The sequence below is a fragment of the Montipora foliosa genome, chromosome 3 (assembly GCF_036669935.1).
Source record: "Montipora foliosa isolate CH-2021 chromosome 3, ASM3666993v2, whole genome shotgun sequence".
NCBI lineage: Eukaryota > Metazoa > Cnidaria > Anthozoa > Scleractinia > Acroporidae > Montipora > Montipora foliosa.
In genome coordinates, this window is record NC_090871.1 from 14,933,059 (window position 1) to 14,950,197 (window position 17,139).

General features: G+C 38.4%; 1 protein-coding gene across 1 annotated transcript in view; it reads left to right on the plus strand.

Annotated features, from left to right (window-relative positions):
• The window catches only part of LOC137996882 (ADP-ribosylation factor-like protein 13B), a 21,717-nt gene extending 7,066 nt beyond the window's left edge, over positions 1–14,651 (plus strand). The window contains exons 3-13 of the mRNA XM_068842514.1: positions 2,277–2,410; positions 4,724–4,839; positions 6,130–6,235; positions 7,292–7,349; positions 7,821–7,900; positions 8,006–8,070; positions 9,066–9,147; positions 10,810–11,001; positions 11,085–11,430; positions 12,657–12,700; positions 13,259–14,651. Coding sequence (XP_068698615.1) covers positions 2,277–2,410; positions 4,724–4,839; positions 6,130–6,235; positions 7,292–7,349; positions 7,821–7,900; positions 8,006–8,070; positions 9,066–9,147; positions 10,810–11,001; positions 11,085–11,430; positions 12,657–12,700; positions 13,259–13,339 — 1,304 coding nt within the window. The 3' untranslated portion in view covers positions 13,340–14,651. The remainder of the gene's footprint in view (positions 1–2,276; positions 2,411–4,723; positions 4,840–6,129; positions 6,236–7,291; positions 7,350–7,820; positions 7,901–8,005; positions 8,071–9,065; positions 9,148–10,809; positions 11,002–11,084; positions 11,431–12,656; positions 12,701–13,258) is intronic.
• Positions 14,652–17,139: the final 2,488 nt, after the last annotated feature.

Consider the following 17,139-nt stretch of genomic DNA (forward strand, 5'->3'; position numbering starts at 1 on the left):
GTGGCAAAGAATCAGGTCAGCCAAGTCTACAAAAAGCCATGCTGTAATTTTAGAAACAAGCTTATATGGGACTGGAGGTTTAGAAATGTGGAGGACTCAGATCTGGTCACGCCACCACAAGAGCCCCTGACCACTACCGGCAAGTTGGCGGAGGACATGCCGGAAAGAGTAGAGGCAACCAAAGTATTGCCAAAGAAGCTATAAGTTGAAATAAATGAGGGCACAACAAGCGTACCTGAAGACTGGGAGGTAGAGCAGGGAGTACCGGAGCTTGAGGATGCCGGAGACAGTGTTGAATTTGAAGCCCAGGAGAGAGGGCTAGGCGTCGTGGCCATGTTTGTGTTCTCGCCATGTAAATCTCGGAGAGAAGATAGCAACGGAGGTAGTGATTCCGCGAGAGCTCTTGAAATCATCATCATAGATACAATAGTAAATGTTTTTGATTTGTTTGCATTGGGACAGATCTTACAGGTCATGATCGTCAGGGCTTGAAATTGCGACTCACTGGTCGCCAATGCGACCACAAATTGAGTGCTGGCGACTAGATTTTCAGAACTGGTCGCCAGCTGGCGAATCACATTTTGTCTGATAACCCAGGATAAACAGTAGACAACTTTTGTATTTGAATCTTTATATGATGAAATCGTTTGGAAATGGTAGCTAGAACACCACTCACCTTTTTTTTCTCAATTAAAATACTGTATAAGTACTACAAGAAAATCGGTTTCTCACATTGTTAATTAACAGCACAAATGTACTTCGATCACTGCGTTTACTAGGCGCCATATTGTTTCAGCGGCTTCATGGGATCGTGGGCGCACTTAAACACCGTATGCTTCTTGCCGGTTACATGAATTTTGCGCCCGGAAGATGAAGTTTCAGCGAGAAGGTTAATTGAAAATTTAAATCCATCGTCAGTTGTGAATGCTGAAAACATAGCTTTAGCCGTATTACCAAAGGACCTCCTCAGAACTAGCTTGATATTGATAATATATTGATAATGAACCTGGACATTGCATAATGAGTTTGAAATTTGCATGGAACCTTCAAAAAGCAACCTTTACCCTTAACATAAAGTGGGTTGGAAAACACGGACTGTGCTTCGCTCCATTTCTAATAAACGTAAAGAACACCATCACCAAACTAAAAGTCAAAGCCAAAAACAACAATGGTTTTAGAGATCTTTCTTGTGCTGGTTTTTTTGTGCTATTTAATAATTATGACTTTCCTTGCATGCAAAGTTGGCGACCAAAATTTTTGATTTGGCGACCAAATTTTCCCATTAGTCGCCAGCTGGCACCTGAGCAAAAAGTTAATTTCATGCCCTGATCTTTTTGTCGTCATCATAATAAGGCAAGCTATGTGTATTTCAACTGCCATTCACTCTGAAAAACATGGTCTTTCTGCAGTGAAACAGCTTTTTGATCTTTGCCTGCATTTCAATGATCTTCTACACTTTCTTAAATCCTTGGTATTTTAAGGCGAAAAAATCTATTAAATTTCCTGTGCCACAAAGAATAACATGAGCCTGCACTCTAAAATATCTGTTACACAAAGTACCCACCTGATCCAATATGGCAGTCATGTCGAAGCTGTGATACGCTGGTGTGACTGACTTACTTGTAAAAGTCTGTTTTTCTTGTAGCATCCCTGTGCCCCTAAGTGGGTAAGTGGGTGCATTTACATGGCTTTTAATGTGCCATTTCTGTTTTCTTGCGGGAATCCCGCAAGGGCACGGCATGGTGAAAACACTGCCACCATAGACTATTTTATAGGGGACTAAGTTGACAGATGATGGGAATTTTAGGTGGGTGAGACTGTGTGCAGCTCTGAACATCATAGTTTCAGCACTAAGGTGACGACAAACTTCTGTGGTCTTGCATGTTACACTTTGAGATCTTCAAGACCTGTAAGGACTGTGTAACAGAAACATTTTCAAAATCTTGGAAGGGTCATTGAATGATCTCTGAATGCCTCCAACTGTCAAAATTACTTGCAGATTCTAATGGAACTTGTAATCTTCCAAAGAATTAAAAAAAAAAAGGATCAGGTTAATTAAGGTCATGGAACTTTAATTTGCAAGGGCTGACTTCAAGATCTTTTTTTAGTAGAAAGATCTTGGTAAGAAACTTTGTGATCATAAATAATATTGATCTTCAAAGGTCTGTTAATGTCCTTAAAAGTATTTTTGCTAAGGTTTTTATCATGCACATAATAGTTACATGTCCACTTATTAGGTTTGTCCAAATGTTTTTTTTTTTTATTATTTTGCACAGATTCCACTGATGGAATAGTACCAACAATTGGCATCCAGAACTCCTCCTTTTCGCTCTTCAGGTTTCATGTAACCCTCTTTGATCTAGGCGGTGGAGCAAGAATTCGCTCCATTTGGAAAAACTATTATGCAGACGTAAGACGTTATGCTTGATTTTCAAACAGGGCCCTTTTGTTCAAAAGCTGATGGACATTAATCCCTAATCCACGGTTAAATACCTTGAGGTTTGAGGTTTGCGCATCAAAAAAGCTCTTAACAACCTAATTTTAAGCTGAAGGAAGACACTGAAGTCTAACTCAAAATTGAAGGTGAAGAATCTGGCAAAAACATTTTTGATCAGTAAATAAACTGAAAGAAAACTTTATATTAATCCAGGATTAGGTAAATTGGGCTTTGAGCAACTGGGCCCAGATTATTACCTTAGTTTAATACATTAATTTTCCATTCATCTGGAAACCTGTGCATTTTAATTTTCACATGTTGCAATGTACATCATGCTTAATATTGAAAACTATGTAAGGAAGCTTTTTTTAATTATTAATTTTTATCATGATAATTATTAGTATCTTAACATACATGTATATTGCATAATTCAATTTTATCATATTTTTAATAATAATTATTATTTAGATACCCTGTATTTAATTGTTATAGATAGAAATCATGTAATACTCGCTTGATCATTTCATGGAAAGCACGCAATATGTGAACTAAAAATTATTATTATTATGACCAATTTTTTTCATTCACATTCTATAATTATTGTGCACACTGATCAATCAGATGCTGAAAGAAGCCATCATTACTTTCTTATCTGATGGCCTTTAGGCATGCAAAAATGTGAATTTTACACTTCACTTCATACCACTAATATTATTGGTGGTGTGGTGGTGTCACTTTGGAGGTGTCAAAAACCAATAATGTAACAGCAGTAGGTTCTGGATTTAATTGGAGTTTTAAAGCGAAAGACGCTGTTGTATTTGCAAGCCTGACTGTGAAGAATTTGAAGCAGTTGATGGAACCGTTGATGTTAGAATGATGATGTAATGGATCATATCAAAAAGGCAAAATCTTGCTGTCAACTAGAGATTACCCAGTAGATATTCAACCTGACTCTGCAGGAGTTCTTTTAGTTTGGGTTCTCCTTTCACCCGTAGCCAAGCAACCAGATATGTTCAGGATTGTACCCTTCGTTATTAGATGCATGGGGATTTCAATAAGCGCCACAAAGTGTCACATTGCTCTTCTTCCCAACTTCACTGTCACTTGTACGTGTCTCAGAATACAGACAATTAAACATCACAAAGTGTCCCCCAATTAGTTGGGGAAGCCACTTTTAGGCAAATCCGAGTGCTCTGATTGGTTCTTTCTCAGTTGGGATTTTGCAGTAGGGACCATTTCCATGGAAACGGTCCAAGCTGTGTATTTTTGTTTTGGAGCAAAGCTGGCAAATTCATAATTTGAAACAACTTTATTTGAAACCAAAACTACCAAAAAAAATTGTGAATATTGTCATTCTTCACAGTGAAACTACCAGAAAAAGCTAAGAAGATTGAAAATTTTGCCGATTTCAAAGATGGATGAAGACTTCAGGCAAACATTTCATTATCCTGAAGATCTGTAAACTCTTCTCCACTACATGAAAGCTGAATAGTATGAAAAATGAGAAAATTGAAAGCTTCCCTGCATCCGAGCTTAACCACCTTTTGTCATAGAAACAATGCCATATAATAAACAACTTACTAACCTCACTTGCTTGAGCCATACTGAGGAATATTGGCCCTTGGTTGTGGCAGTACTGACCTCGCTGAGCTCGGTTCATACTGCCAGGACCTTGGGCCAATATTCCCCAGTACAGCCCTCATGCTCGGTTAGTAAGCGGTTAGAATTTGCCCCAAGCTAAAACTAATGCTATTCTTTACCCTTACCTTATTGTTGGAAACTGGTAGCAAATGCTTAGACTTGAAGAGGCACTTCCTGTTCAATGACAAAATTGGGTGTGCCTCTAATTATGTCTATTTCTGAACATAATTGCAAGCAACCCTATAATTATGCAGTCAAGTGTAAACTGTTACTTAGCAATAAGCAAGAGCCAGCTTTAGTGTATTTAAAGTGAAAAGGAAAAATGGGTGACCATAAACATCATCTTAACTGTAAATTCCAACAAATGGAAAAATGGAAAAAGAGTCCAAGCAACAGACCAATAACAATATTTCTTGTTTACAACCATTGACATCACATTTCCTTTGATATTCAAATTTGCCAACCATGGAACAAAAGAAGTCGTTGTTTCAACAGACAGTTAGGTTCTGGTTGGCATATTAATAATAATGGGTGATGTCACGGGAAACATTGGTATATAATCTGGACAAAGAGATGTTAATGTCCTGCTAGAAATTTTATTTTTCAACAACTGCAATCATTTACTAAGTGTCCATGTGTTTTTAGTCTTATGGTATAGTCTTTGTTGTGGATGCAAGTGATGAACACAGACTGGAAGAGTGCAAGAAGATTCTTTACGAAACAGAGATGCAGCCTCGTGTTGCTGGTAAACCATTGCTTATGTAAGTTTTTTTACGTGACTCTAATATAAATACCTAATTCAAAATATTATAATAATAATTATTGTAAATAACCAATAATTATTAAAAATAATTAAGACAAGATCTGACAGAAAGTCGAGCAATTTCAGTTTTTAGTGGACAAAAATCTGGTACCAATGAGAGAGTAATTTAAAGTATTATTTTAACAGTCCTTTTTACATAATGTCTTAAATTGTCTGGCGTTAGACACTGAGTAAAATCTATAAGTGGCACTAGTGGGAGTTAAAGGGTTAATGGGGACATAGTTTTTGAGTGAATCCAGCTGTTGTTAACCCTTTCAGCCCCATGGGTTCCCCATTGACGAGTAAAATCGTCTGGCGTTAGACAGAGTAAAATCTATAAGTGGCACTATTGGGAGTTAAAGGGTTAAAGCTAAAGATATAAATAATTGGCTGAAATAACACCGAAAACAATTTCCCATGGGAACGAGAAAAATATTAAATTTCAAAGTTCAGAGAAATTGTGCAAACACAAGTAACATTTCATCAACAGTTTTATTTCACCAGTACTTTCAAGTGTTTCTTACGAAGTTCAACAGTTGTTTTTGACATTTGGTGTCGCTAGAAATGAGTTTTTTTTTTTTTTGAGAAGATATGTAAAACAGGCGTTCAGAAGTTTGCAGTGCAATGTATATAATCTTAGTACTAGGTTTTGTCCACTTGTTACTTGAACTGTTCAAACGATGGATAGTGCTATCCTCTGGGTAAATCACCATCCAGTGGATAAGTCATAGCGAAACCAATTGCACTATCCAATGGATGGTGATTTATCCGTTGGATATTGTTATCCAGGTTTTGAACAACTGGGGCCTCATCTTAATATGCAAGACAGGAAACTAATATCTCTTCTTTAATTAACCATTTCACCTCTGAACCAACCCCAACTGACCAGTAAAATAATTTGTCTGGCATCACATATCTGTCAAGTGTCACTTATAGGAGGGAAATGGTTCTGCTCGGCATTCATGATGGATGGGAAAGTTGTTTCTCCTGCTTGTTCTGGATTTAATACAGGGGCAGAAGAGATGGAGGGGCTGGGGGGGGGGGGGGGGGGACTATAGTAGTGTTGTTTTTGGCTTGAGACATCTACCAAGACCTAGCCCTTTCCCCCCCCCCCCCCCCCCCCCCCCCCACTTTCAAATGTACTCCATGGCCCATGTAATATCCGTAACCAGCAAATTGGCTTCACGTTTGTCTCATTATATATTTGAAACTATCAAGTGTTTTTATTTGCTTATTTTGTATTGAAAAGACTTGGGAATAAGCAGGACTGTGAAGGAGCATTGAATGAAAATGAGTTGCGCAGACAACTTGAGCTGGACAGCCTCGCTGATAGATACAAGTGTCCCTGTAAAGTGGTACGTGTGCTAGCTATAGTAAAGAGGAAGATGAGCTATAAAAGGAAGCACCAAAAACGTACAATCAGGGAAATAAGCTCTGTTGTTACATGACTGAAATCTTGAGAACATCTGTACATCAAAAACCACCTTTTGCTCCCTTGTTTCAATGTCAAATTTAAGCGCTTTATGGACTCTGTAGGTATGTCCAGAAGTACCCCGAATTAGATGCATATGGATTTCAATCAAGCATCACAAAGTTTCCCTGTGCTCTTCTATTGTTTCGGAATACAGACATTATAAGCGTTACAAAGTGTACCCCAAGTGCTTCTCCTCAAGGAAGGATAAGGAGCTCCATTTACCCTGTTGTGAGCTAAAAATAATGCTAACCTTCACCGTTCTTATTGTTGGAAATAGATTGAGCAAAGTCTTAGACTGAAAGGGACTCTTTGCGTTGGATGTCAAAATTGGGTGTTGATCTAATCAAGTGCATTTTTGGACATAAGTGTGACACTGTCAAATGGTTGCAATGTTGAAAAGAGGGAGTGGGGCAAAACTTGCAGTAAGAGCAGAGATTGACGAATTCATGCGTGGGATGCAAACAACTCTTTTTGGGGAGTGTCTCGACTTATTTTGTCCCTGTTTGTAGGTTCGTTTTTAAAAATTGCAATGAAATACTTCCATTATATAGTGAACTGTCAGTAGCATAAGAGTTTACAAGATGTTGATGGTCTGACAATTTTTTTTATTTCCATTGTGTGTTTACACTATTGAAAAATCTGCCATGATGTCATCTGAGCCATTTTGGTATGGCAGTTTGAGGCTATCTCAGATAATAAGACTGTAAATTGAAGGTGAATCACAAAAACATTTTTTGGTGGGTGGGGGAGAACATAAATGTCAACCTAGAAGATCTAAGATATGATGATAATTGATTCTTTTGTTTGTTTGTTTTTCATGGAAGGAAGTAAGTAATACACATGCTACATTTCCCTAACTGCAGGATCTCCACTCACAGAATAATAATAGCATAAAACAGGACAGAAATGATGTTTTTTTTTTCATTTTTTCGTTTAGTTTTGCTGTACAGCAGTTCTTGGTAAAGGGAATAAAGTAGACAAGCAAATTAAGAAAGGTGAGTTGGTCTGGAATAAAATCAGGTGTTGTCAGGTGTCCTGGTCTAAAATGTACAGAAAGAGTGAAAGAGATTTATTGTAGCTGTGCTTGATCCACGATGAATTGGCAACTGCATTTTTCTTTGTAATTTGCTCAACCAGTTTTTCCTCAAAAGGAGAATATGAGTCAGTTCTTTTGCATAGATGTCAAATCCTTGAGACCTAAAATCTAGCATTTTTCCTTTTGTATCAACTCCCTTTATGACCCAACCCCACCCCACCCTCCGAGTATTTGAAACCCTTTTAATTACTCTTTCCCTCCCCTCCCAAAAAATCTGCAAGGTGATTGCCTAAAGCACTTTGACCAACCACTTTGTTGGAGATTTGTTTTAAATTCAGGTCATAAATTTTTGTTTTGCCAGCACTAAAACAAATTTTCAACCTTTTCGGCGTAGTGTAACACCAATTTTCTTTGGCTTTTATCATAACAGGTTTCCGTTGGCTTTTGTCGGAAATTTCAAATGATTTTGAAAACATATCAAGAAGAGTAGAAAGGGACTGTTTGGAACAGGTAAATAATAATCATTGCACCAATTTGGTGACAAAAACGAGTCAGTTCCTGGTGTTATTATCCTGTCCAAAGTCTGAAACATTTTTAATTTGGTCTACTTCATAGAAAAGACGCAATGATGAGGAACGAGAGCGTAGAAGAGAAAGAATCCGCAAAAACAATGAAGCGAGGTATAGTACTGTGTTTGTGTCAATTTTTTTTGTGCGTTGAGGTGAATAGCCCATTTCCGAGTTGCTGCATGCCTCAGTTTCATAGCGAGTCCTTGTGCACAACCATTCAAATGGAAATGAGTTGCGTATTCTTATGCAAATAAAACTCATTTCCCTTACAATAGTTGAGCACCAAGACTCACTTAGAAACGGAGGCAAACAGCAACTCGGAAATGGCCTATTTGTTTGTCATTGCACTGTGTTATTTCTTGATAAGTGGGCCACCTGTGGTACGCACATACATGATCGGACAAATGGACCCGATGCTTTATCGATCTTTTTCTATACACTGCCTGAGGGGATGTGCGCGTTTTTGAGTTTAAGTGAAGCAATTTTACAATTGCGTAGAGAAGCCTGAAAAATTTAGGACTTCAACGGGGTTTGAACCCGTGACCTCGCGATTCCGGTGCGACGCTCTAACCAACTGAGCTATGAAGCCACTGACGTTGAGAGCTGGTCATTTGTGGGTTCTAATGGTCCCGCGAGGAATGAATCAATGTTCATATGTTCAATGTTCATATGTTCGCAGTTCATATGATTCATTTCATATACCATTTCATCATTGATTCATTCCTCACCGGACCATTAGAACCCACAAATGACCAGCTCCCAACGTCAGTGGCGTCATAGCTCAGTTGGTTAGAGCGTCGCACCGGAATCGCGAGGTCACGGGTTCAAACCCCGTTAGAGTCCTGAATTTTTCAGTCTTCTCTACGGAATCGTAAAAATTGCGTTCATAACTGCGAAGATCATAGCTTCACTCGATTTCATATCCGCAGTTCATATGATTCATTTCATATACCATTTCATCATTGTTTTTCAGTTTATCGGCACATCTTTTTTTACGGTGACATTTTTTTTGTGATCCCACTATTGAAGTTTAAAACAAGAATAAATGTTAAAAACAAAAGTTATTTATCAATAACCTACTCTCAAACTTGTACAAAAATTACTAGGGAAAAAGCTGAGAGAGAAGCCGCTGAGAAGTCGAAACAACAAGTTGAGGAGGAATCAGACGACGGAGTCGTAGTAGGCAAGGTATTTATTCGGAAAAAGTCTTTTTGTGACTCCTCCTTGAATACCCATAGCATAGAGCCCTCCTTTTAATTAGATCTTTGGCTGGAGTGATGGTGATTCGGGTTAGTAAAAATCCCGGGGGAGTTGTACAAGGCCTATTTGTTAAGAACAGGTGTGAAAAGGTAAGGAACTTTAGTTGTGTCTAGCGCTGAAGCACTAAATTGGGGACACGGTAAACTGAAATTAACAATTAATGCAAATCAAGTCAAATGTAGTTTTTTGAGGAGAGGGGGAAACCAGAGTACCCGAAGAAAAACCTCTTGGTACAGAGTGGAGAACCATTATATGACTCTGGGAATCGAACCCGGGCCACAATGGTGGGATGTGAGTGGTCTCACCACTGTGCCATTCCTGCACCCAAGAGCTATTTACAGATGATGATCAGGTACCTTAAAAGAGTCGGCATGGGGTAGGAAGTTTTACGTAGTTTAAGTAACGATAGGTCAAAAAGCGTACAAAATTTAAGTTACAAACAGAGATAAGCTTTGAAAAACTGTTTGATTTAACAGTTTTCAAATGACAATCCATTGTAATCCATTTTGCCCGTCCCTGTTTCCTTTTGTACCTGCTGTTTTATTCAAACTTTCCTCTAATGCTGTAAGAAGTTATTTTTACTTGTCGATTGATTTGGTTGCCATTCCTATGCAGTCGCTGAAATGGACTAAATTTCGTGACACAAGCCCTTCAACCCTTTAATTCCCAAGATCGAAACGTTAATTCTCCTAACTGGTACCATAGACTTCTTTGCTGGGTAGTCATGAGATTTTGGTGTTATATAAAGATCATACCTCTTAAGCTGATAATAAGCAATTATTGGATGAGGTTGAGCATGATAGCGAGAATTATCAAGGCCGAGGTTTGTGTTATCTGCCGAAGCCGAAGGCTGAGGCGGATAACACAAACCGAGGCCTTGATGATTTCGCTATCATGCGAAAACCGAATCCAATAATTGTTTTATTATACAATTATAAATGTAGAAGCGATGAGACATTTCACAGAACAACAACAAAGTAAGCCACGCAATGACACGTTTCAGTGTAAACATCTTTATTAATGACAGCCGTGAATTACATGTAAAGCGGAATTCAAAAGGTTTACAAAAAGCATTTAAGCCTAAAACATCTGAAAACGTTTCAGGAAAAACTGAATCGAACTGAAACTTTTGGACAAAATTCTAAAGTTAAGTTGTACGGTCTTATGAAAAATGTTCCCGATATCGAGATGTAAACAAAACGTCATTGTCTGCAAAAACGCGTCATACCTACATGCTTAAATGCCAGTGTCTGTAGATGTGACGCGATGACACAGCGCCATCTAGAATTAGCGGGGTGCTGTTAGCCAATCAAAATTGAGATAGCATCAGCATTGTATAATAATAGTCCTTATTCTCAATACACGTATGACTGACGTTTCATTGGAATTGTTAGGAGAATTTACATACTGATTACTCCTGGGAGTCAAATGGTTAACGGCAGAGAGCAGAAAGCTCTCAGTATCATTCGGCTGATTAAATGACCTGATTGCCTATTCGCAGAACGACGTCAGTACACGCTAATGCGAATCAAACCATGATGAAGTCTGCCTTTAACCCCTGCATTTGCGACCTTTTTATCCTTAAATTAGGACAAAAAGAAAGCTGAAGGAAAGGACTCACCAGCTCAAGAAATCTCGCCTAAGAAGAAGAAAAAGCAAAGGGAGACTAGTCCCGAACCCGAAGAACCCGAGGAACCTGAGACAACAGAGAGAAAGAAAACGAAAAAAAAGAAAAAGAAACCAAAGCAAGAGGGAAATGAAATTGCGACAGAAAATACTAAGGTAAAGCCCCATCGTTTGCCAATTGATGATGCGCCTCAGTCAAGCAAAGACTTCAAGCAAGGCTTTCTTCTTTCTTCAAACAGGTTGGTGAAGACTCGCCTCAAACGCATAGCCCGATAGAGACACCAAGAGACGATGCTGTAAGAACACCTGATGAACCCAGCAGTAGTTTGCAAGCAGACTTGCAAGATCGAGCAGTTTCACCGACCAATGAAAACGTCACCACGCCAGAGGATGGTGAGGTGAAACAGAAAAAAAAGAAAAAGAAAAGGAGAAAATTAAATAGAACAGCTCCCATGGAAGAGGAGAATTATCAGCTGCCTCCATTAAACGCTTGGGATAAGCCTCCATCTTCGCTGAATGGATTTCCTGGAAGCAGCGGGATGTCACCCAGAAGGCTTGAACCGTTAGGGCCACCGCGCTTGCAAGGTAATTCACTTTTGACAATCACAACCAAAGGCAGAAGATCTGAAGTCAGCCAGTAGACACTGGTGGCTCAGTTGTTTGAGCACCGGGCTGTCACGCGGGAGGTCGTGAGTTCAACTCCGGCCGGACTAACAACTTTAAATAACTGAGGAGAAAGTGCTGCCTTTGTAATTACATCTGCAAATGGTTAGACTCTTCAGTCTTCTCGGACGAGATCGATAAACCGTAGGCCCCTTCTCACAACCCTTCAATGTTCATAATCCTGTTGGACGTAAAAGAAGCCACACACTTGTCGCTAAGAGTAGGGCACGTAGTTCCCGGTGTTGTGGTCTGTCTTCTGTTGAGTATCATGGTTGGGAGGGTAAAAAAAGGGGCCACGGTAATTGGCGCAAGCTGTTGTGGTGCTCTGTCAGCTTGACTGGCAAAGTTAATAAATTAAATTAAATTAATTAAAAATTAAAATATACCATAGTACTTTCGTTTGTCCCCCCAAATTTTGCATAAGCATTGTTTTTGTTTTACTCTTGGGCCTATTGTAAGTCCGAAGAGAAACTGGAAACACTGCTTTTGCAAAAATTTGGGGAGACAAACAAAGATTATTATGGTATTTTCCGAAGTGGCCAATCGTAACGCAAAGAAAATTCGTGCACCCGCGTTAAGCGCGGTAAATCGAGTCAGTAACAATAGGCAACTGTCACGATGACGTCATTTGACTACAACTACCAGAATTCAGTTTGTTCTTCTTTTCTTATTTAAACTTTGTATTCCCAGTGGGGTAAAAATAACAATAGCTCAAATTAGCATGAGACATGCAAAACCTAAAGGATTCTGGTACTTGTAGTCAAATGGCATCATCATGCAAATGTCCTTGTCAGTTTGTCGTTTTGGCATACTCCTTAGTGATTGACTGAGAATGTGCAATGAGAATGCGCTTATGTCCATGCAAATAATTAGATGCAAACCCAGTCGAGACTCTCCCCAAATAGAGTAGTTTGCATCCCACACATGAATTCCTCAATCGCTACTCTTGCTGTTTTGCCCCTCTCCCCCTTTTCAACATTGCAACCAAGTGACAGTGAGACCTGATCACAAGGCAAGCTCCTTCACCACTGGGCCGCAATGCCTCCCATACTTTTGCCGTTTAATTCTGGTAAAAAAGGAGTGAGTTTTAACGTTACTTAACTTTCTTAACTTCTTAATTTTTCCACCTCATTTTCTCTCTCACGTAGGAAGCAGGGGTCTTATATCATCGTCACTTTCAGTAGATGGCGAGGTATGTAAGACTGAATTATCTTGTGGTGATCAGAGCAGAGGGAATGCTGTTAGTTTTTTTTAGAAACAAAAAGGAAGTAGTTGAAATACGTTTGCTTTTCTCAACTAATAATGCACATGAAAACATTCTCTATTCTGATTGGCAGAGAGAAAATCAAAGCGCAGAAGAGAGGTAATTCATTACAAACTAACCAAGCATTCTGATTGGTCAGTGATGAAAGAAACTTCCAGTTACCCAATCAAATGCAAGTCCTGGTTGGCACCATTTTTGTGTGCTTGCGTGACGACAATCTCTCCCAAATATTTTCGTGTGATTGTTGATATGAAGTCACACAATTTTACTGGTGCAGGGTATAATAAACGAGCTCTTGAAATTTCTTTGTAGATACTACAAATTGCAGTCGCCTTACGGGCTTGAGCAATTTTGCGATTGTGCAGTTTTTTACGCGTGCTCATTTGTCCCAAACGGCACTCGAAATAATGTGATTACTTGTCTCAAACAAACTGAAACGATCTTTGCAACCTACTTGTAATTAGTAACCATTTTGTTTTGTTCTAGGAGTCGAACATTCTTCCACCCTTACGAGGATCAACATGGACGCGAAGCAAACCCAACAGCGAGGAGGATGTTGTCACATAAAATAATATTTGCCTATAGGGAATTTATTTCATTATTTAAAAAATGATTGTATTGTGATTTTAGTGGGGCTGCAACGATACACCGGTGCACCGGTGAATCGCGATATTTTTTGCCACGACGGATACGAATATCGATATTTAAGCAACATATCGCGATATTATTATTATTATTATTATTATTATTATTATTATTTTTATTTTTATTTTAACTTTTTTTGTTTTTAGAAAATTCCACCGACTACAGAAAAGTTACTATGAGACGGTGAGGGGGCACGCGAACGGACTCTAGGTCCCAACGAGGCGACCCCCAGGTAATGAGATAAATGTATATATACAAAAAATAAATAATAATAAAAAAATATATTTATTATTATTATTATTTATTATTTATTAATATTATTATTCGTGAACATTCGTGAACATTCAGAAATCAATGTCTTTAATGACGCCTTAAGCAAAATAACCCCTTTTGTAGCTAGTTATTAAACACAGAGACAAGAAAGTTCCATCCTTGCTTCGTATAGCTTCCGATCTGACACGTAATTTTCAAGATGCGTACATTGCGTTAATTGTCAGCTGACAAAGTTTTGCGCGCCTACGGACAAAACACGCTGTTCGTCAGAAAATGTCTACCCATGGTACATAATTATCCATGAGATATGTATCGTATCGTGGCACTTGTATCGAGATTTGTATCGTACCGTGAGAAAATGTATCGTCGCAGCCCTAGATTTTAGTAGCATTTTAATTAGCACACAGAAACCGTGAAGCTCACAATTTGTACAAAATCGTTCTTGTCTAAAGAACGATATTTCTCAGACTTCCAAGAAACGTCGTTCAGGATCATTCTCCCAGTTAGTTTGAGAGTAGTCTCCTATGCAGCCGTTCTGTGTGGTCACGCAACGCTCCTCCCCAGGAGCGTTGCGTGACCACACAAATAATGGCTGCATAGGAGACTAGTTTGAGTGCTTTGTGCCAAAATGACTCATGCAGGACTTCGAGTCGAATATCTCCATTAGCTTTGGCTTTGCATAGTTCTTGTTCCAGATTCGGGAGTCGAGAGTGTGCGTACAAATAAACGAGATGGAAGCATTGCTTTGTATGTTGTCTCTTGTATTTTAGTGCCAAATGTATAGCACGAAGTCACTTATGTACAAGAGAGCAGAGTTATTTAATTAATTTTTAAGTTCCCTTCTAATTTTGATATTTTCTTTATTGTGAAGGGTTGATGTTGTATAATACCTTTGTCGTTTCCTCATTCGTTTGAGGGTAAATATTTAAAGAGAAAAGTAAAGCTATCTTTTTAACGAAAACTGACTCCTATCTTGTTTCTAAGAGTCAAACAGAGCGGTTTTCAAATGAGTATCGTAAAACCAAAACCAAAGTAATTACTTTGGCCTATCAAAAAGGACGGAGACAATTCGGTAAACCAATCAAAACTCGAAGTAATTACACGTAGCCGACACAAAGCGCGGGAAAATGTGCACGCGCCAGCAACGATTGGTTTTGGTTTCACTTCTGATTGGTTGAAAAATTGGCGCGAGAACTTTGAATCGATCATTGAGTGAAGTAATTATAAACCAAAGCTATTCACTAATAGGCCATTTTACGGTTGTTTGCTCAGCGACCAAGCCTATGAATGGCTGCGAGGCTGCCGGTGACCTTGCATTGATACAGACCTCACTGCTTTTATCATGTAAATTGTGTTTTTGTAACGCTAATTAGTCCATATTAACATTACAAAAGCATGAAGGTTTGTATCAAAACAGGGCCACCGGCAGCCTCGCTTCCATTGTTAGGCCGTGTAACTTAGCCACAACTGTAAAATGTTCTATTACTTTCGACACTCAATTGAAAACCACTCTATTGTGGCATTATGGTATTTGTTTATAGTTTTAGCTCGCACTGTCATTATTCTGTGCGCGTGCGCACTAATCGGTCTTTCCATGACGTATGCATGTCCGTATCCATAATAAAAACCGCGGCTGTAGCCTGGGACTGAATACCAGGCCTCTCGTGAAGCTTGTTGAATCAAATGTTGATGTGCTGAAACCGTTTTCCCACCCCAGCAGTCAACATCGTTCAACAAAATCGAAAGGATGTTGAAGCACATGTTGAAGGCATTTGCCCGGGCCGTAATGCAATGCCATGGAATTTCATTCTTCTTCTAACAATGAAAATTATTTAAATCGTTAATAATTTAATTTTAATGCATAGGAAACGTTTTATGGAGTAGATAAAATATGGGCGGGAGATCTCGACTCGACATTGTAAACTCCCATACGGATCGGACGCGAATAATCTATCGCACTTGTGAAATAAAACAAATTAATGACAGTAGAGATTTGTATCAAAAGTTAGTGAATACTAATTAGCTGAGCAGGAGTTTGTATTAAAAGATAATTCTACTGTTTAATAATTCATCAACCCCATTTGATTTGTATTGGGGTTTACAGAGGAGTTCATGTGACTCAAATAGTACTTGCTGATTGGTGATAACTTTGATGCATAATTTATGAATTTTACAAGTAAGTAATCGTTTTGTATCTAATACAACATTCGCCATATTTACAGAAACGTTATTTGAAATTTTCGTCGTTTAGAGATACCTCTTACTCGTGCTGATATGATAGTTCTCACTTGTTCTCAGATGAAGATGATCCGTATCCCCACGCGATCCTGTAATATCCTCGAAATACCTGATACAACATTCTCTTGATTTTATACGTAGACTTTTTCGATCTTCGTCGAGTTGATGCCTCTTGGTACTAGAAATTTAATGGTTGGTCATGAACACTGAATGCGTACGTTAAAGAGCATTCACGTGTTTCATTTGAACTAGCTGAACGCGAACTGAAGCCTAACAAACTTTATTACCGAAACAAACCCTATAACTGCTTTTCGTCTTACTTGGCTGACCGTACTTAGACAACTCAAATTGATAATCATGTATCTTCCAAGAGGAATTCGGTCACTGGAGCCCCGCAAGGTTCTGTTCTAGGACCATTACTCTTCCTAATTTATTTAAATGACATTTAATATACTTGTTCTGATAAATTCAGGTTTTACTTGTTTGCTGATGATACAAATTTACTATATGCTGACAAGAATTTGTAGTCTCTAGAAGCCGTAGTTAACAATGAATTGAAAAATGTATGCCACTGGCTGAATGCAAATAAACTAACTATTAATGCAAAGAAATCAAATTTTGTTATTTTTAGGCCCATGCAAAAGAAACTTAATTATCAGATATGTTTGAAAATACAATATCGCAACATGAATGCTGTAACAGCTCTTGAAAACAAGGATTGTGTTAAATTTCTTGGGGTCCTAATTGACAAGCACTTAACTTGGAAACAACACGTTGATTACACTGCTTCTAAGATCAGTAAAATTGTTGGTTTAAAAGCGAGGTTGCGGCACCATGTACCATTAATTAAAGAACCTTCTTCAAATTTATCGATCACTCGTATTTCCACAATACATTTCCAGATTATGGAACTCTCTTCATCCTAACTGGCGCGCGCTTAGAAAAAGGCCATTCAAAAAACGAATAAGGAAATTTATGCTTACAGTACTCGGAGTTGGGGATGCTTAAGTTGATGCCTACTCATTGATAACAAAACTGAATAATCATCACTATCGTACCTTATAATTCTGTTTTATTCTATTTATTTAATCACTTATTATTATTATTATTATTATTATTATTATTATTATTATTACTATTATTATTATTATTTTACATTCACTTCTTTTAATAATATTGTGATAACTATGCAAAGTTTCTTCAATCTGTCT